Raw genomic sequence first — 19,770 nt, 5'->3', positions numbered from 1 at the left:
TAGGGACCCCCCATCCCTATGGATCCCTACGGATCCCCCCCTTAGCCACCCACCATCCCCGCGGATCCCCATGGATCCCCCCCACCCTTAGGGCCCCCCATCTGCAGGGCCCCCCATTTCCCCATGGCCCCCTTACAAACACCCCCCTATTCCCCCCCAGCGACCCCACCACATCCCTGTGCCCTCAGGGCCCCCCACAGTGCAACTCCCAACGAATCCCTATGGATCGCCCCATCTCCCACCCACACCGAAGGGAGGGAAGAACACTCCCGACACTCGCTCGGGTGGCTTTTTTTTGCCTAAAGGTTTATTTTTTTATAGCAACGACACGAGAACAGAACCGGGATTTGTCACTTTATTATACAAAAACCCAACGAAAATTCCAAAGAAAACAAAAATCCCAAAAAAAAAAAAAAACCTCCAAATAATACAACAACCAAAAAAAAAAAAAAAGGAAATGAAGGAAGTGAAGCCGGAGCCGAGCGACGCCGTAGAAATTCCAAGTTGGGATTATTCTTTATTATTCCTTATTTTTTTTTTGCCTTTTTTTTAATGTTTTTTTTAAACCTACAAAAACACTTTTTAAATATTAGAAAAAAAAATTTTTTTTTTTTTTTTACATTTTTTCCTTTTTTTTTTTTTTTGTGGGTTTTTTTTTTTTTGGCTTTTTTTTTTTTTTGTGGAATTCACAAGAAACTTCCCTCTAAAGGATCCCGGGATTTTGCGGCAGTGCCAAAATGCACTCACAGGTTCAATCCTCTCGCAGCGCAAACGCCTTTTGCCCCCAATTGTCGGCGCTGTAAGATTTTTATTCGTCATTTTTTTGTCTTTTTTTTTTTTTTTTTTAGATTTTTTAACAGAAAAAAAAACGGGAAAAAAAAAGGATTCGGGGAAATTTTTTTTTGTGTGGTTTTTTTTTTTTTCCTTTTTTTTCCTTGTACTAAAAACATCCACGAAAACACGACGGCGGCGGCGGGAACACTCAGCGGGATTGATTCCCCTCAAGGGGGGGGATTAAAAATAGAGGGGGGGTGAAATTCCAAACTGGAAGCGAAGGGAATGGGAAGGAGATGAGGGATGGACAGACGGACACACACGCACACACACTGGCCCAGGGGGATTGTCCATATGGGAACCTCCCCCCCCCCACACAGGTTTGGGCTCAATTGCCCCCAAATGGTGAGTTTTCAGCCCAATTTGAGGCTGGGGTGTTGCCCCCCTCCCCCCCGGGGGTTTTGGGGTGACTCGGGGGGGGTTTGAGAGCAGCAAAGTGGGGGGTGGCAGCCCCTGAACCTGGAGCTCACCCCCCCCCCACACTCTCTGAGCTGAGATTTGGGTGGAAAGAAGAGGAAAATGGTTAAATCAAAGCTCCCCCCCCCACTCTCTGCTCCCCCCCCATCTCCCTGGGACGCCCCAGATCCTGTCCCCCAGCCCAGCTCCTCTCCAGGGACAGGATGGGGGGGGACAAACCTTGTGCCCCCCCCTAATACAGTGGGGGTCTCGGGGGTGCCCCCAATTGCACTGGGTGCTTTGTTTTGGGGGGGGGCGTGGGATTGCTGGTGCTTGTGTCTGCTTAAAAAGAAGGGGGGGGCCCAGACCTGGACCCCCGCCCGTGCACCCACCCTGTCCCCACAGCCCCATCCTGGGGGGGGGGCATCAACCCCCCCATCAACCCAAGATATATATACAGCATGGATGGGGGGGGCAAACTGGGGGTACCGGGGGCAAGGGGAGTGCTGGGGGGTGTTGTGTCCGCCCCAAGGTTGGGGTGAAGGGAGAGGAGCAGCTTCACCGGAGATGGAGGGAAAATGGGGGAGGGCAAGAAAAAAGAAGGAATTTTGTGGTTTTATAAAAAGGAGAAAAAAAAAAAAGACTAAAATAAAATATGAGACGGGGGGGGGAGACCCCCAAAACCCCCCCTTGGTCACACTGAGCAGTGACCCCGGACCATGGCGTTGGGGGGGTGTCATCCCCTCCCCGCACACACACTCACACACACACAGAGGCACCGCCCCCCCCCCCAATCCATCCCACCCCCCCAGCGGGTCCCGGTCCGTGGCTGCGGATCCCAAGTGGATGCGAGGTCCCAGTGCGGCTTCTAGACTGTACAATGGGGTTGGGGGGGGGACACCCCGACAATGGGGGTTGTATGGGGAGGGACACCCCGAAACACTGGGTGGGTGCACAGAGGGGTGAGGAAGAGCCATCATCCCAATGGCTGAGTCCTGAGCAGCTCAGCTCATGCTCGGGGGGGCGGGGGAGGAGGGGTTTTTATCCATTTCTGGGGGGTTTAATATAAAAAAAAAAAGGGGGGGGTGTGTGTATTTTTTTTCCTGTGTTTCTCCTTTTCTTTCCATAAAGTCCAGAGCTGGCAGTGGGGGGGGGGGGGGGAACAGGGCGACCCCCCAAAAACAATGAAACCCCCCAAAAGTAACAATAATGGCTCCCCCCCCTCACTAAGGGGGGGTGCAGGGATGAGGTGTCACCCCCTCTGCCCGCCCCCCCGGCCCCAGTTCATCCCCCCCCACAGTGTGAGCTCGGTGGAGGGGTCCCTCTGGCCCCCATGCCCCGGGTTGGGGGTCCCACTGGGGGGCCTGCGGGAGGAAGAGGAGGAAGAGGTTTTGAGGGGGGGGGATTTGGGACCGGAACCGAGAATCCAAAGGACGTTACTAAGAGCTTGGCTGGGATCAGTTGGAGTCGGAGTCGGAGGAGTCCCCCGAGGAGGAGGAGGAGCTGCTGCTGCCCTCGGAGTCGTTGTCATCCTCATCCTCATCATCCTCATCCTCATCATCCTCGTCGTTCTGGGGGGGGTGGCAGAGAGGACACGCGGGGGGGGGGTTAGCGGCAGGGCAGGGGTGGTCTGTCCTCTCCCCTTTCACCCCCTGCAGCCCCCGAGGGGGGGGGGTGTCCAGCCCCATCCCTCCCATCACGGGGGACCCAGAGCGGGGACACGTGGGGCAGGAATGAGTTTGCCAGGGCTCAGCTCGGGGGGCAGGGGGGCACATGGCGGAGCAGCGCGCGGGGGCCCTACCCTCACCTCTGCCTGGCTCCACGCTCCGAGGGGGGGCACCCGACCCACCTCGGGCCTCTGTTTCCCCCCTCTAAAGCCAAGGGAAGGAGGAGGCGTGAGCTGCGTGCAGGCAGCGCGGGGGGAGCACCGTACCTGTCCGGTGGCGAGCACAAGGCACGGACACGGTGTCTGCCCCCAGCGCCATCCAGCAGGCTGTGACTGCAGTTGCACCGGTGCAAACCTTTCACTCCGGTGACTTACTCGGCATTCCCACTGGCGCAAACGGAGCCGAGACCACACTCAGTATCTCCACCAGGAAAGAGACAGGAGATGTTCCTCTGCACAACCCGCACCTCTACGGCTGCTCCCAGCTACGCGGCTGCTCCTCGCGCCCTCCCCGGGGACACCGGGTCTATGGACTGGGGGGGGACTCACCCCGATCCCCTTTGCCTCCCCGTGTCCCCCTCCGCCACGCTCCGATCCGAGCCCGGTGGGTTCACCCCCAGCCCCGGAGGAGGGTGATGGGGGGCAGAGCAAGGGGAACGGGGCAGCCCCAGCGCCCTCCCCACGGCACCCGCCGCAGCCTCACCTCGTCCCCGTCCTCGCTCTCCTCCTCGCTGCTGGACTCGGAGGAGTCGCCGCCTTCCTCTGATGAGTCACCGTTGTCGTCGTCGTCGTCCTCATCTTCATCGTCATCTTCCTCCTCCTCTTCCTCCTCATCGTCATCTTCCGATTCCTGCAGGGCGTGAGGAGGTTGGTTGTGGGTGCACACCCCGGACACCAGCACCCATGGGTGCACCGCCCCATCCTCAGCCATCCATCAGCCTTTGGGCTCCTCCAGCCACCAAGCAGGCTCAGGGGGGCTCCTGCCCCACACCTCATCCAGGAGTTTTCCCCATTTATGTTCCAAACAGACCCAAAAGGGTTCCGGGGCAGGGGGGAAGGGGCACAAAACCAGACATGGGTGGGTTTGGAGGATGGATTTTGGGACACCCTTGGATTATTGCCTCAAGTGAAGGGCAGCAGGAAGCACCTTGAAGCAGAGCCCTGGGACCCGCAGCGGGGAGGGTGCTGGTCATCGTGCACTCACCGACTTGGACTGCATCGTTGGCTTCATCTTGGGGTTGGGGCCCCGGATCTTTCCTATGCTCTTGCGTTTCTGCAGAGGGGGGGCAACAAACCCAAACCATTCAGAGCTGCAGAGCTTGGCTCCTTCCCAGTGCCCAGCCCGGAGATAACCCCACTGCCGAGCTGCTGCAGCAGTGGGAAGCCCTTTGGGAGGCTCCCCTGAGCTTGGCTCATCCACCACCCAGCCAAACCTCAGCCAGGGAGACCCAGCCCAGCCCCAAGCCCCCGGATCCCCCCCCACTGGCTGGATACTCACATTAGAAATGTGTTCCTTGTAGGCAGCGCGCTCCTGGGGCGAGAGGCTCTGCGGAGACAGGGACATGGTCAGGGCATGGATGGAGCAGGGAAGGAGCTGGTGTGAACAGAGACCACGCCAATGGTCCCCAAGACCTGAGCCCGGGGCTCAGCCCTCACCTTGAGCCAGATCTCAAGGTGCACCTTGTACTGCTTCTGCTGCTCCTCCGCCAGCTTTTTGTAGTGGTCCTTCTGGCCCTGGGAGATGCGCTGCCAGCGGCTGCCGATCTCCACCATGCGCTCCTTCAGCGGGAGGTGGTTCAGCTCCCCGTTGGACAGCAGCTCCTGGGAGAACTTCTGGTAACCGTTCCTGCAAGGGGGAGCACACACAGTGTTGGACAGAACTGAGGTGTCCATGAGCACCCAGCACCAACCACCGTCCATCCCCAGCATGGTCCAGCACAGTCCCTCACCCCAGGCTCCAGTCATAGGGAATCACAGCATCAACCAGATTAGAAAAGACCATCCAGTCCAACCATTCCCCAGCAGTGCCAAGGCCACCACTAACCCATGGCACTGAGGCCTCGGCTACACGGGCTGTGAACACTTGCAGGGACGGTGACTCCAGCACTGCCCTGGGCAGCCTGTTCCAATGCCTGAGCACCCTCTGGGGAAGGAATTGTTCCTCATCTCCACCTAAACCTCCCCTGGGGCAGCTTGAAGCCATTTCCTCTCATCTTGTTCCTTGGGAGCAGAGACCAGCCCCCTCCTGGCTCCATCCTCCTGTCAAGCAGTTGCAGAGAGCGATCAGGTGCCCCCTGAGCCTTCTCTTCTCCAGACTAAACCCCCCCAGGTCCCTCAGCCGTTCCTCATCACACTTGTGCTCCAGGCCCTGCACCAGCTCCGGTGCCCTTCTCTGGCCCCGCTCCAGCCCCTCAATGTCTCTCTTGTAGTGAGAGGCCCAGAACTGACCACAGGATTCGACGTGCAGCCTCACCTCACCCAATGTTCCACACCCCAGGTACTCACATGGGGGGTTTCTTCGGCTCTCCCTGGAACTTCACTTTCTTGGCAGAGTTGGTGGAGCACGGAGGAGCCCGCATCTCGCTCAGCTCCCTCTGAGGCACAGGACACAGCAGGGTCAGGGGGACACAGGCAGCGCAGGGGCCTGGCAAGGGGCAGGAGGGAGCAGGGACCCACCTCATATCGCTTCTGATCCTCCGCTGCCTTCTTGATCCACATCAGCTTCTCCTTCTTCTCCATGTTGTTCCAAGTGGCCTCCATGGCCTTCAGCGCCTTTCCCCGGTCGTTCTGCGGCACAGACAGACCCCCACATCACGTCAGACGTGCCCAAGATGCCACCACCGGCTCCAGCACAGACCATGGGGCACCCGCTCCAATGCTGTGACCCTTCTCCTTCCCACAGCCCCAACCTGTTGCCTCAGGTATGAACCACCCAGGCAAGGAGGCACGAGGCAATTCCAGCCGGTGGGAGCAATGTTCCCACCTCCAGCTCCATTCCCAGCCTGCTCCTCACCTTGAAACGAGCCAGGTAGTCCCCGATGACGCTCTGCTGCCAGATTTCCTCGGCTGTTTTGGGAGACTCGGGCAGCTTCCCGCGCTCCTCCTTATCCGAACCGTGCTTCTTCTCCGACTGCGCCTTCATCGCTGCCTCCCGCGCCTTGTACTTGGCCTGTACGGGGGTGCAGGGAGGGGGTGAATGAAAGGGCAGCCCCCCACTATGCACAGAACACTCCCCCCCAACCATTCAGCCCTTCAACTGAGCCCCAAGGACCCTCCGACGTTTCTTTCAAGGTGGGTTTTCTCCCACGAGGTCAGGAGAGGGGTTGGGGAGAGCCGGTGGCACCCATCGGTGCTGACACTAGCGCTGGGTGATGCTCAGGGGTGACCGTGCAGCAGGACGAGGACGGGGCAGCGTTCTTCAGGCTGCTGGAGATGCCCAATGGAGACAGGGATGGAGGAGGAGGGACAGGGATGGCACCAACCTTCTTCTTCTCGGAGAGGTCGTTCCACATGCGGGCCAGGAGCCGGGTCAGCTCGCTCTCCGACAGCTCCGGCCGCTCCTCCTGCAGCTGCTTCCGCTTCTCCTCCGAGAAGATGAACATGGCAGAGATGGGCCGCTTGGGCTTCTCCGAGCTGGCCTGCGGGAGGGACACCGGGCCACAGCCGGGGGTGAGCCCGCGGAGCGACCTGCCTCGCACCCGCAGCCTCCAACCAGGGCAAACACGGCGAGAGAGCCACGGGATGACACCCTCCAAGCACCGCCCGAGGTGGCAGCACCCCCAGCCCACGCCTGCCCCATCTCTGCGGCCGCTGCTCTCACCTTGCCGGTCTCTGGGGAGGATTTCTTGGATGCAGGACTCGTTGCCCCTTTCCGGTTGCTGCCCAGCATCTTCTCCTCGCCCAGCACCCGCTGCTGCTCCTCCTCGGGCAGGCTCTGGGTGGCACGAGACAGGAGAGGTGGTGAGATGGCCCCACGCTGACAGGGCTTGGGTGCCATCAGAGAACAGGAACACCAGGGAGGGGGGACTAATGCACTCCAAAAGCCACCCTGCCATCGGGCACTGCAGGGCTGGGTGTGCAGCCTGGGGGGCCCCTGCCTGTGTCACCCCCTTGCTGAGCAATGTCCCTCCCTGGTGCAGTCTCATCTCCTTCCTCTGAGCAAAGGGAAGGTGTCCGGATCTGGGTTATCCACCCGTTCCCCTGCAGATGCAGCCGGGGCTGCATTGTTTCTGCCCAGGGATGGCAACCAACAGCACCAACCCTGGATCCCCTCCCAACGCCCGAGTGCAAAACACTGGTTCAGGCCTTAAGGCAGCTGGGGAAGGGTCAAAACTGTGCAAACATCTCTGCACAGCACCCATGGGTGGGTTAAGCCATGTTTTGGGGGAGCAGGAAAGGGAAGCAACAGAGCAACCCCCATTTAACCCATCTCTAGACTGAGATGAGGATGTTCTTCCCTGTGAGAGTGCTGAGGCACTGGCACAGGGTGCCCAGAGAAGCTGTGGCTGCCCCATCCCTGGCAGTGTTCAAGGCCAGGTTGGACACAGGGGCTTGGAGCAACCTGCTCTAGTGGAAGGTGTCCCTGCCCGTGGCAGGGGTTGGAGCTGGATGAGCTTTAAGGTCCCTTCAACCCAAACCAGGCTGGGGTTCTATGACCTCAGCCCCCAGCCAGGGCTCCCTGCCCTCGTTCAGGGTCTCCAGCACTCCATGGCTGAGCCTCCCCATCACTCACCTCCAGGAAGCGGAGCAGCTCGACCTCATAGTCTTTCTTTTTCTGGAGGGGGATGGAGACGTGGTTACACACAGATCCCCTGCCCCATCCCTGCCTCGTGCAGTCCCTGAGCCAGTCCCAGCCCCCTCGGCCACAGCATCTTCCACCCGGACCCATCTGCTGGTCCCAGAGACACACGTGGGGACACGGGACCAAGAGAGGAGACCATCAAGGAACTGATGGTCAGGATGACAAGAAGAGACACTGAGGAAGGACGAGGGGCTCATCCATAGCCCGAGCTTTCCCCTCCCTCCCCACAGCGCTGGTGTCCACCCGTCTGTCCTCCTGTCTGCCCATCCGCAGCCACTCACCTGGTCACACTTTTTGTGGTAAGCGTCCTTTTCCTTCTGGGAGAGCAGCTTCCACTGCTGGCTGCACAGCACCATCCGCTCCGTGCTGGGCACGTCTTTCATGTTGGCCATCAGCTCTGCGCAGTACAGGGAGTAGCTATTCCTGCAACCAACAGAGGGACCCAGTGTTAGGGACAACCTGCCCTGCTCTGGAGCTGGCTGGGTGCTAAAAGCCCCCCCAAGAGCCTCCCAGGATTGCTGTGCCAGAGGTGTATGAGGTTTAGGGGAGCTCTGGGCTGGATTCCCCTTTAACCTGGCGCACGCTCATAAACCTCGCTCGGATTCTCTGCAAACGGAGAATTTCATGTCTGTTAAGGACCAGTTTGATGGGCTCATGAACGTTGCCCCAGGATTATTTAGGCGCTCAAAGCCAGGCAGAGCCTCAGTTTCCTTGTCAGCAAGAACCAGCATCTGCCAAGCGACCACTCGGAGAGGGACGGATCCCTCGTGTGCAGACAGGGAGTGACGGGACTCACGGAGGTGGCTTTGTGGGTCGTCCATCAAACTTGTCCTTGAGCTGGCGCTCGGCCTTGGTGAGGGTGGAGCGGGTGATGCCCTCCTCGCTGATGTTCAGCTCTGGGTGCTTCTGGATGTAGTCCCGCATGATCTCCTGCAAAGGGTGATGACAGCGGTCAGGAGAGGGGCTCGATCCCCGCCTGGCTGGGGCCGGAGGAGGAGGAAAGAGAAGCCAACCATTGTCCTAACCATCTCTCAAGGGATACTTCTCCCTTTCCCCACACACGGCTGGAGGAGGCAGGGCTCAGACTCACTAGTGACCTGCAGGGATCTGCCTGAAGCCCCACACTGGCTATGGTGTGGGGCTGGCTGGCCTCGGTGTGAACACAGGGGTGACTGTGGAGGGGGACGGGTGAGGCTGCTCCCTACCTCGTACTCCTTCCGCTGTTCCAGGGCCTTATGAATCCATTTCAGCCTCTTTTTATCCGAGAGTTGAGACCACTGCTTGCCCAGCGACTCTTTCACCTCCTTCGTGGTGGCCTGAAAACCCAAAGCCAGAGGTGAGGGCAGAGGGGTAAAACCCACAAAAAGGGGGGATAAAAAGGTCCAAAAATAGCCGAGCCGGGCCGGGGCAGGGGCTGTGTGTGAGTGAGGGGCATGGCCAGAGGTGTGAAGTTGGTGCTGGGAATCTTTCCTGCCTGCCTCAGGCTGTGGTCACCCCTTCAAGCTGCAGGCAAAAAGCGTTGGGGTCTGTACCCCCTGAGCCTCTTCCAGCTGTGCAGAGCCCCTCCTTACCTCCATCCAGGCTGCGGGGAGCTCCCAGCGGTGTCTTCCAGCCCGTCCCCCCCCTAAAATGCTTCTCGTTTCCCCCTCCTCTGCCCCAGCAGCGGGGCTCAGGACCCTCCACACTCACACTCTCACGCACTCCCACCCACCGTACTCACATCTGGACGCACTTTCAGGTAGATCTTCTTCTCGTGGTTGTACCACAGCTGCTGGGGGGTCTTGGGCTTCTCAGGGACATCCGATTTCTTTGCGTTCTGGATGAGATCCGGGTGATCTTCCCTTTACCCGGCAGGGAAGGGAGAGCATTATGGAGGATGCAGGTGGAAGAACACCCCCTAAACCTTCCCAGTGAGGAGTTAACTATCGCTGCAGGGCTGAGCTTCAGCTACTGGGCGGGGGGGTCCAGAAGGATTTTAGAAGAGTGTCTGTCCCTCCTGGGGGAGCACCAGCTATGAGCATCCCCTTCAATGCAGCCGTGGAGCAGCCGCAGGGCATCGGGAATGTCAGGATCCACCCTGGTCACAGTGACCACCTTCAAAGAGAAGGTCTGGGGGGAACGGGGTGGTCACTTCAGCTTTGAGCAGGGCTGGGGGCAGAGCTCCTGTCCTCCCCGTGCAGCCCCCAGAGCATGACTGGTCCCTCTTGCTGAGGGGCTGCTCTCAGGTGCCTCTTCCTTGCTCTTTCTTTCCAGCATCCCTCCTTCCCTTCTGCCTTCATGGTGCCCATCAGGGCTTCCTCCATGAGCTACACACAGGAGAGGAGACCAGGTCTGCCTGGAGGGGCCTGAAGGCTGCCCACTCACCTGAACCTCGCCAGGTTCCTCTCAAACTCCTGCTTCTCCCGCTGGAAGTCCTGGATGTATTTCATCTGGGGACACAAAGCCACCAGGGCGGTGGGGAGGGACATCACCACCAGGCAATGTGCAGGCAGATGCACCCCTGTGACCCGGCTGGCTGGGCACCCCACCACCCCCAAAGGGACTCGAGGGCTCTCCAGCCCATCAGCCTGGTCCTGCAGCTCCCAGGTGAAGGTTTCCACCCTGGCCAGGGATGCAGAGGCAGGAGCTGACCCTCTCCCTGCACCCAAGCAGCCGTGGGCAAGGGGGCACGGCAGGACTTTGTGCCTTGGACCTTTCCTGCTGGTGGCAAATGCACCCGGACTGAGCGCTGGGGCACCCAAAACGCCTGCCAAGGCCAAGGCCAAGCTGGAGGTGAGATGGGCAGGTCTCCTCCAGCATCTCCCATGGCTCGGAGCAGATCCTGCCCCTCCATCCCTCGCACAGCACAGCATGTGATTGAACCCCAGGGTTAAACACAGATCCACCCAGCAGCCAAGTCACCATCCACATCCGTCTGGAGGAGACGGACCAAGGGACAGCCCCAGCCAGCCTCCACCCCACGGATCCTGGGAACCAGGGCAGGAGAAGCAAAGGAGGTCCTACTGGTCTGACAGGACTAAACAAGCACCCGGGGTTCTCCCATCCAGAGCCTGGGCTCTGCTGGTTTGGCTGGGTAGGCTGGGCAGGCAGAGCCCAGCACGCGGAGGAACACACGTGGGAAGGGGCTCACTGACTCCCCCCTGTACCTTTTTCTTCTCGGGAAGCTCCTTGTATTTCTTGGACAGGATCTTGGTGAGATCCAGGTTGCTCATTTCGGGGTGAAGCTTGGCGTATTTAGCCCGCTTCTCCATGAAGAAGCGGAAATAGGGAGTCAGGGGCTTCTTGGGGAAGTCGGGGTGTTTCTGGGGAGACAGCAGAGCGGCACACACTGAGCATGGAGCTGGCACGGCCAGACCCCGCCAGCTCCCCCCAGCACTGGGGGAGACCTGCCTCCAGCCAGCCCTGCAGCGATCCAGCTCCCTGCCATGGGAACAAGGGCTCCCTTCCCCAGGAACTACGCTATCCCAGGGCTGGGAACCCCAGGAGCAGCCTCCAGCCAGCCAGAGCTATCAGCACAGGGCGGTTGTGCTGCAAGGGGGGAAACTGAGGCAGCAGGAAGGGGACGGGGCAGAGCATCGGCTGCCCTGGGGCATCCGACCTAGCAGCCAGGAATAGGCCAGCAGTTTCCCGGCCCCCCCCCGGTGCTAAACTTGGATGCAGCAGCACAGTGACCATGTTACATGTTCCCTGCACTTGGCCAGGGCCCAGAGCCTGCGGCCTCGGGAGCCCGGGGCAGAGGCTCAGGGATTACAGCAGTGAGGTGCCCGCAGGGGCTCTGGGGGCAGAGCTGCCTGGGTGACAGACCCCGTCCAGGGGAAGGGGGACATCCCCCTTTAGTGTCCGACCCCAATCCCTGCCTGATACCTTCAGCTTTTTGCCCTTGTAAGGATTCTTCACGTGCTCTTCAGCGTCCATAATGAGCTCCGTGAGGGTCCGGAACTTCCTCACCTGCAGGGTAATGAAGGACACAAGTGTGAACAGGCAGATTCCTGCTTGGCATAATCCCACAGTATCCCATAAGACCACCATCCCAGCGCTGCTGAGGGGCTCCCAACGCCAACAGCAGTGGGATGGCAGCAGCGCTAAAGGCTGAGGACTTGGGGAGCTAATTCCAACAGCCCTGGAATGTCACCGGGACACTCTGTCCCCCCCCGACCCCCCCCCGGCCATCAGGTACCTCATTAGAAATCTCCATCCACTTCATCTTGCACATTTCCCCCGAGAAGTCCTTGAAAGCCACTTTCTCCCAGTCCAGGTGGGACTCGGTGGTTTTGAACTTGCTCCCGTCGTTGGAGGGCAGGTTGTTCTTCATGCACTCCAGCAGAGTCAGCATGTCCTCCTGAGACCAGCGGTCTGAGCAGCAAAGAAACAGGCTTAGGAGCAAGCACCATTCCCGGCAGGATGCAGGGACTACAGCTCCCGGCGTGCTGCTCCGGCCCGCGCGCCGGGACACGTAATGCTGCCTCTCGGGATTAAAGATCAAAGGGACGGGGCTGTTTCCATCACCCTCGAGCAACTCTCCACAGGCCAAAGCAATCCGGGCACAGTGAGAAAATCCACTCGGGAGGAAGCCGGGAGCTCATCCCAGCGCTCCATCAGATAAGGGGATGGTGGGAGCAGAGGGCCATGCCCTCCGCACGGCAGAGCTCGCCAGCCAAGGAGGAAACAGGGAAACCCACTTCCTAAGTGTTAAACATGCACCCAGAGCAATGGGAAAGCCCCAGCGCTGCTCTTCCTTCATCTGGGGGAGCCTCAACATCCCCTAGGATCAAGCTCCATGTTGACCTCTGCCAAGGTCAAAGCTCAGAGCCCTCAAAGCAAGGTGAGGGAGAGCCCAGCACAGCCCCCCCTTCCTCACAGGGGTGTCCCCAACAGCACAGGGGTGATGGGTGCACCACCCCAACATCCCCAGAGCTGCTGGGAGGAGCATCCCCAGCTCCCGCATGGATGAGCTGCTGGGATAGTGCGATGGGCACGTGGCAAAGCTGGGGAGCCTGGAGCAAACGGGAGGCTGGGATGGGAACATCCCAGCGGAAGGGGGACAGCACAACCGGGCATGGATTGCGGGGAACAGAGTATCATGGAATCAACCAGGTTGGAAAGCGCCTTTAAGCTCATCCAGTCCAACCATTCCCCAGCACTGCCAAGGCCACCACTAACCCATGGCACTGAGGCCTCAGCTACACGGGGTGTGAACACTTGCAGGGACGGTGACTCCAGCACTGCCCTGGGCAGCCTGTTCCAATGCCTGAGCACCCTTTGGGGAAGGAATTGCTCCTCATCTCCATCTAAACCTCCCCTGGGGCAGCTTGAGGCCGTTTCCTCTTGTCCCGTCCCTTGTTCCTTGGGAGCAGAGACCAGCCCCCTCCTGGCTCCATCCTCCTGTCAGGCAGTTGCAGAGAGCGATCAGGTCCCCCCTGAGCCTTCTCTTCTCCAGACTAAACCCCCCCAGGTCCCTCAGCCGCTCCTCATCACACTTGTGCTCCAGGCCCTGCTCCAGCTCCGGTGCCCTTCTCTGGACCCTCCACCTCTCTCCATTCCCATATCTCCGCTTCTCTCTCCATCCCCAGGACTGATTTCACCTCCTGGACCTCTCCTATTGGGGGGGCTCTCAGTAGTTACCTGGTCTCTGTAGTTACCTCAGCAGGTCTGTTAGGGGATTCATTTATGGGGGAATGGAAAAAGCCCCCCATAAAGAAGGGAGCCCAGCGGCTCAGAATGTGTGTCCACACTCCAGGCTTCAGAACATCATAAAGGGGGAAAAGAGACGGGAATTCCCTGTCTCCCTGCTACAGGGAGGGAGATTGGAGCTGAGGGAGCACCAAGCCCCACATTTTGTCTTCCTGTTTTCCCATCCACTTCCCAAATGCCACCCAAATGCAAGGATGAAGGAGGCAGAACGGAGCCATGCAGCTGGTGCCTTGCAGAAAGCAGGAGAAATAACCAAAAGCAGCACAACCACGAAACTCAAGTGGGGAGGGAGAAGGGGTTGAGCCCCTGCAAACCTGCCCCATGCCTCAGTTTCCCCTCTCCAAGGCAGGAACCCCTGGAGACCTTCGTCCCTGGGTGACCCCTCGCCAAATTCCCCACAGGAATACCTAAGGAACTGTGGAAACCTCCCAAAACCCCTCCCCAGCAGCAGCGAGGGGACAATGGGGACCCCACACTCAGCACCCCAACCCTCCACAGCCCCCCCTTGGGCCAAGGTGTGCTGAACCCCCGGGTGCTGTGGTGCTGTGCGTGCCCTGAGCCCGATTTATCCCGGGCAGCGCCGGGGCCGGGTCTATATTAGGAAAGCTGCCCCGGTGTAATTAAATCCAGCTCAAGCCCCAGCGAAGGACACGTGCTCCGGCCGGGTTCACTGGGGCCATGGGAGGCCACGGGCTGGACCTGGGCTCAGGGCGGGTTTTGGGGTGCCGGGGGGGCCCAGGCGGGGCTGCCCCATAGAAAATGTCCCTTCAGGTTTTCTGTCTTCTTGTTTTCCTGCCCCTTTTCCAATCAAAGCTGAACCTCTGATGTCATCCCAAGGTCTGGAAGCTGGAGAGGCCCAAGGTAACGGCTCGGCTCCTAATGCAGCCCAGATGTGAGCAAGGGAAGGCAGCACCTCTTTGTGCCAGCCCCCCCTCCCCAAACACCCCCCAAGCCACAGCATTCCCGAGCTTTGCCAGGGCCGGTGCATCCATATGCGGGATCAGGATCAGCAAACCGCACCCCCTCCCCCCAGCTCGGGATCGGGATCCTCCATCCCTCACTCAACTGCACTGATTGCCGGGGGGGTTCTTTGTGAACCCCAGCGCTATTCCCACGGGATGCGGGGGGGGGAATGCGGGGCTCACCTTGGTTTTTGGGAGCTGTCATTTCCAGGTCTGCAGGGCACTCGGCTTCGCCGTTCATCCTCCTTGCAGGCTACCGGAGATCACTCCTGCTCAGCTCTGCAAGCAAAGGGAGAGCCCTGCTAGACACCCCCCCACGCCGGGGCAGCCCCCCAACTCCTGATGGGGAGGAGGGGGACCCGACCCAGGCATCCATTCCCATCCCACCCCAATGAATGGGGTGCTGGGATTCCCCCCCCCACATCCAGCTCTGTGAGCTTTGGGGGGAATCTGGAAAGGGGGTGCATGGGGGGGGTCCTGAATGGTGGCAGGACTCCCCCACTCTGGTGTCGAGAGGAGAAAACGGGGGCAAAGGAAATGGGTTCAGAGTGATGTTCCTGAGGAGGACGGAAGGATCCAAGGGGGATCCCCACAGATCCAAGGGGAGAAGGGTTTGGGGGGGGGATATGGATCCACTTGAGCGGGATCTGAGCCAACAGGGCTCCAAGGGATCTCCCAAGGAGGGGGACACCAGAGATCCAGAGAGATCCTGCTTGGAGGAGGGAGGGACCCCCAGAGCTGAGGCTGTGCCCATTTGGAGGGCTCTGGGGGGAGCCCTGGGGGGGGTCAGGGCTCTCCCCTGGGGGGACACAAGCTGAAGGGGGATATTCAACAGATCCCAGTGGGAGGCACCTCACGGCTCCATGGGGCAGGATCACCGGGGGGGGGGAGCAGGCATGAGGCCTTACGGGGGGGACCCCATAACTTGGGGGGTGGAGGATCCCCGTGGGGGGGTCCCATGGTGGGGGGGTCCCATGGTGGGGGGGTCCCATGGTGGGGGGGGGAGCAGGGCTGAGGCCTCAGGGCATCACCCATAGAGACAGGCCCCGGGAGCAGGGCCCAGGCCTGGGCAGGGGGGACCGGGCCCAGGGGAGGAGCTGGGCAGCGGGGGGGGGCTCCAGGCCCGGAGGTGATGGAGGACCGGGAGGGGGTGTCAGGGATCACACCGGGGGGTGCGGGACCCACTGGGCCGGGCTCGGGCTCTCCGCGGGGGGATGCGGGAGCACCGGGGATCCCGGGGGGGCGGGTGAGGGGAGAGGCGGGATCGTGCCGGGGGGGAGGGATCCACCGGATCACGACGGGGCGGGGCGGGGGCCATGGCGGTGCGCGCGCACAGGGATCCCCGGGGGGGTGCGGGATCCCCCGGGGGGGACGGGACCGGATCCCGCGCCTGGAGGGGGGGGGCAGGAGGAGGAGGAGGAGGCGGGGGAGGAAGGGGCCGGGCCGCGGGCGGAGGCGGGGAGCCCGCACATGCCCTGCGCCGCCGGCCAGCGCCAGTCTCCTCCTCCGCCAGGCAGCAGGAACCGGGTGGGACCGAGCGCGGGCGGCCCCGGCGGCGCCTCCCCGGCCCCCTCCCGCACCCGGTTCCCTCCCGGGCGCCAGCGAGCCGCGCTCCGCCGCCCCCCCCCGCTCCCTCCGCAACACACGGGAAGACAATGGAGGCGAGTCCGGGGCGCCGGGGCAGCGGAGGGGGGGGTCGCGCTCCCCCAGCCCCGCTCCGCGGCCCCCCGGAGCGATGCGGTGCACCGCGGGTCCCGCACCCCCCCACCCCGCGGCTTCCCCATCCGCCGTCCCCCGTTCCTTCCCCCCCCCCTCCTTCCCCTCCCGTGGTTACCGGCCGGCGCTCTCCGCCGCGGCACACAATGGCCGGGCTGCGCCCGCCTCCGCCCGCCGCTCCTTCCCCTCCACCCGTGCAGCCGGCGCGGTTATAAAGCCGAGACAAACCCACCTCTCCGGGCTGCAAGGGGGAGGAGGAGGAGAGGAGAGAAGGAGGAGGAGGAGGTGGAAGGAGGAGGAGGAGGAGGGGGGGAGCTCGAGCCGAGCCGCCGCAGCCCCAGCCCCGCGCCGGAGCCGCTGGGGGAAGAAGAAGAAGAAGGAGAAGGAGGAGGAGGAGGGGGAAGGGGGGGCGGGGATGCCCGGCTGGGGGCGGCCGGGCAGCTGCAGCGAGCCGGGCGAGGGCAGCGCGACCTCCCCGCACCGACCCCCGGGGAGCGGCTCCTGCCCAATCCTCCCCCCCGCTCCCCACCACCGCCGCCCCCTCCTCTCCCCGCTCCTCTCCCTCCTCTCCCCCCCCCCCCTCCGCGACCCCTCCTCGAGCCCAGAAGCACCCACCCACCCAGCGGGGGGCTGAAGCCCCGCTCCCGGTCCGGGGGGAAGAAAGGAAGAGAAAGAAGGAGGGGGGAGCGGAAAAAAGAAAAACGGGAAAAAAACCATAAAAAAAGGAGGGGAGGGAAAAAAAAGGAGGGGGAAAATATACAGAAAAAGGGGGTAAAAGGGTGAAAAAGGGGATAAGGGAGGTGGCGGGGGGGGAGCGGACGAGCCCGGGCACGCACCGGCGCCGAGCTCCCCGCCGCGGCGCGGGACTCACCCGGGCTGGGGAAAAACAAGCGCGGAGCGCTGGAAGCCTGCCCCCGAAATCCAGCTGCGGCAGCCGGGAGGGAGGGAGGGCGAGCGGGAAGGAGGGAGGGAGCGAGGAGGAGGAGAGGGAAGGGAAGGGAAGGAGGGAGGGGGGGCACACCGAGGCCGCCGAGCCGGGCGCTCCCCCCCGCCCCGAGCCCCAGCGCGGTGCCCCCGCGGAGCGAGCGGCGGCGGCGGCTTCCTGCCCGCGGGGCCTGCGCGAAAACGGCCCTTTTTGTCCCCTGGATTAGGTGTAAAAACAGGGATTTTCCCCCAAAAAATACCCCCTGAACCCCCCCTCCGGTGGGCTGAGCCCCCCCTACCCGCGGAGCGGCGGCGGCGGCCCCTTACCGAGCCCGGTGCGCGGCGGCGGGACCCGGGCAGGAACAAAGCGCCTCCTCCAGCCCCGCCGGCGGAGCGGAGCGGCGGCGAATGGCGAGCCCGGGCGGCGCAGGCACGGCTCGGCACGGCTGAGCTCGGCTCCGTTCCGCTCCCCCGGCGCAGGCACGTACCTGCGGGCCCGCGGCTTTGGGGGGCCGCGGCTCGGCGGGGCCGGGGCTCGCTCGGCGGGGCCGGGGCGGGGAAGCGGCGGTTGAACGGCGGCCAGCTCTGCAGCGCTGGCCCCGGGCGTGGACGCGCTCCAGTCCCCGCAGAGACGATCGCGCTTTCCCCCGCCTCCATGGCGCTGCGTTCGCTCTTCCAATCAGCCGGGCTCTGCGCGCCGGGGTCCGCCGCCAGCGTCCGCCGCTCCCCGAGCGCCGCCGCCCCGCGCTCCCGCCGCCTCCGCCGCCTATTTTATTGCTCTTTGCTTTTGCAACACTGTGGCGAGAAGAAAAAGAGGAGGAGGAGGAGGAGGAAGGAGCAGAGGAGGGAAAGGGGGGGGAGGAAGGGGAGAGAGAAGGGAGGAAGAAAAAAAAATCTCCTTACATGTGCAACAATCCTCGCCCGGCGTTTGCATAAAAAAAAGGGAGATAAAAAGAAGAAGGGGAGGGAGCGGGAGCGGGGCGGGGGGGGGGGGGGGACCCGGTGGGTCCCTTCGGTGGGTCCCTGCCCGCCCCGCGGCCCCGGGACACGGCGGCGGGGATCCCCCGGCGGGGCGGGCGAGGGGCAGTTTCCTCCTTCCCTCCCTCCGCTCCCTTTCTCTCCTCTCTCCTCTCTCTCTTAATTTTTTTTAATGCAATTTCTCCAACTCCACCTTTGTTGTGTTGGGCGTCATTCCCCGCAGCCAATCCCGGCCGGGCAGCTGCCTGCACATTACCGGCCATCCCGAGCTGCCTGCACATTGCGGGCTATCCCCGGCTGCCTGCACGCTGCTACCGGCCACCCCGCGCTGCCTGGGCCGCGCCGGCCGCCCCGACACCGCCCGCCCGGGCCCGGCTGCTCGAGGCCGCGGCGCGCTCCCGGCACCCTGCGCGCCGCCGCCGAGCTCCGGCCATGGCTGTGTGCTGCCGCTTCCCTACGCGCTACCGGAGCTTGGCATCTGCCTGCTACCGGCTGCGATGTGCTATCGCTGCCCGTGTGCTGCCAGTGAGCTCCGGCCATGTCTGTGTCCTACCGGTTCCCTGTGCACTACCGGTGCTTGGCATCTGAGTGCTACCACTGCCCGTGTGCTACCAGCGAGCTCCAGCCATGGCTGTGTGGTGCCGCTTCCCTACGCACTACTGGTGCTTGGTATCTGCCTGCTACCGGCTGCGATGTGCTATCGCTGCCCGTGTGCTGCCGCTGCCCGTGTGCTGCCAGTGAGCTGCGGCCATGCCACCATGTGCTACCGGTTCCCTGTGCGCTACTGGAGCCTGGCATCTGCGTGGTACCGGGTGCTCGCACGCTGCCAGCGAGCTGCAGCTCTCCACGTGCTGCTGGCCAGGCCGACGCAGGCAGCTCCACAGGCACCCGCTGCAAGGGAATGGGGAGCGGGAAGCAGTTGGGACCCCCCAAAGGGATGCAGGATGAGGCCTGGGAACAAAGGAATGCAGGCTGTGGGAATGGCCAAAACCCGGGAGGTTTTCACCCGTTTCTCTGTAAGACAATAATAGTAATAAATGTGGATGCAATGGACACCCCTGCAGTGATTTGGGGGTGCAAGGATGGTGATGGGGTGAGCCCAGCTGGGCAAGGGGGTTGTTTGAGGCTTATCCCCAAGACAAGGATCAAATGATTGGACAGACAGATGGACAGAGTGCTATGTCCTGCTTCCATCCAGCACGGGCTGTGCCAAGCCGTGGTGCTCATCCTACCACTGGAAATGAATCAATCTCCATATGGAGCTGGTGCACGGAAAGGGCCCGTGGCTGAGCTGCTCCTGCTCTGAAGAGGGAGAAATGGCAAAGGGAACAAAATAACTCTCAAGTATTTAACATCCATCACATCAAAATCATCATTTTTAAACTTTAACTTGGTTTTTTGGAAGCAAAAAGCCAGGTTTTGCGTGGAGGGAGGTGCCAAATGTGCTGCAGCCCCAGGGCAGCACAACACCCCCGCCCTTGCAATGTGGTTGTGGGGGTTTTGCCACCAAGGTGGGACCCCAGAGGTGTGGAAATCACCCCCCAGGACTGGGGGCCCCTCCAATGCACACTCCAAACACACCCTTCCTGCTCTGGGCCTTCCCCAGCACTCACCCTATGTGCAGGCAGCGCATGGAGGTGCAGGCAGCGCATGGAGGTGCAGGCAGCAGGGCAGAGGTGCAGGCAACTCCCCCCTTGCCCCCAGCCTCTGCTGCGGGTCCCAGCCACAAATCACCCCTCAACACGTTCCATTGGGTTAAATCAAGCCCAACTGAGAGCTTGACCTAAATTCCCCCCCCCCCC

General features: G+C 61.9%; 1 protein-coding gene across 10 annotated transcripts; it reads right to left on the bottom strand.

Moving 5' to 3' along the window:
• Positions 1-665: 665 nt before the first annotated feature.
• Positions 666-19,026, bottom strand: UBTF (upstream binding transcription factor). Of its 10 annotated transcripts, none has more exons than XM_030508701.1 (22): positions 17,894-19,026; positions 17,318-17,785; positions 14,534-14,629; positions 11,875-12,050; positions 11,562-11,645; positions 10,844-10,999; positions 10,062-10,126; positions 9,409-9,538; positions 8,903-9,013; positions 8,494-8,627; positions 7,979-8,120; positions 7,629-7,670; positions 6,717-6,830; positions 6,379-6,534; positions 5,910-6,065; positions 5,573-5,683; positions 5,402-5,490; positions 4,553-4,742; positions 4,395-4,442; positions 4,101-4,169; positions 3,600-3,746; positions 666-2,801 (listed from the first exon to the last, which is right to left on the bottom strand). In XM_030508701.1, exons 3-22 carry the CDS (start codon positions 14,589-14,591, stop codon positions 2,688-2,690), a joined length of 2,292 nt encoding a protein of 763 aa, XP_030364561.1. In that variant the 5' UTR covers positions 14,592-14,629; positions 17,318-17,785; positions 17,894-19,026; the 3' UTR covers positions 666-2,687. The 10 variants fall into 10 exon arrangements, with proteins under 10 accessions (XP_030364561.1, XP_030364559.1, XP_030364562.1 ...); XM_030508699.1 differs by having other exon boundaries at positions 925-2,801; positions 17,479-17,785; XM_030508702.1 differs by having other exon boundaries at positions 925-2,801; positions 9,418-9,538; positions 17,894-19,024.
• Between the last annotated feature and the right edge of the window lie 744 nt (positions 19,027-19,770).

This window comes from Strigops habroptila, chromosome 19, assembly GCF_004027225.2.
Source record: "Strigops habroptila isolate Jane chromosome 19, bStrHab1.2.pri, whole genome shotgun sequence".
NCBI classification, from domain to species: domain Eukaryota; kingdom Metazoa; phylum Chordata; class Aves; order Psittaciformes; family Psittacidae; genus Strigops; species Strigops habroptila.
Note: the sequence above shows the minus strand (reverse complement) of the source record. Positions and strands in the feature narration are given on the sequence as shown.

Coding starts and splice junctions, on each gene's coding strand:
- UBTF (XM_030508701.1), bottom strand. CDS start 14,591: ATGAACGGCGAAGCCGAGTGCCCTGCAGACCTGGAAATGACAGCTCCC. Junction 10,127..10,843: donor AGCTTCCCGAGAAGAAAAAG/GTACAGGGGGGA, acceptor TTGTGTCCCCAG/ATGAAATACATCCAGGACTT. Junction 6,535..6,716: donor CCTCCCCAGAGACCGGCAAG/GTGAGAGCAGCG, acceptor TCCCTCCCGCAG/GCCAGCTCGGAGAAGCCCAA.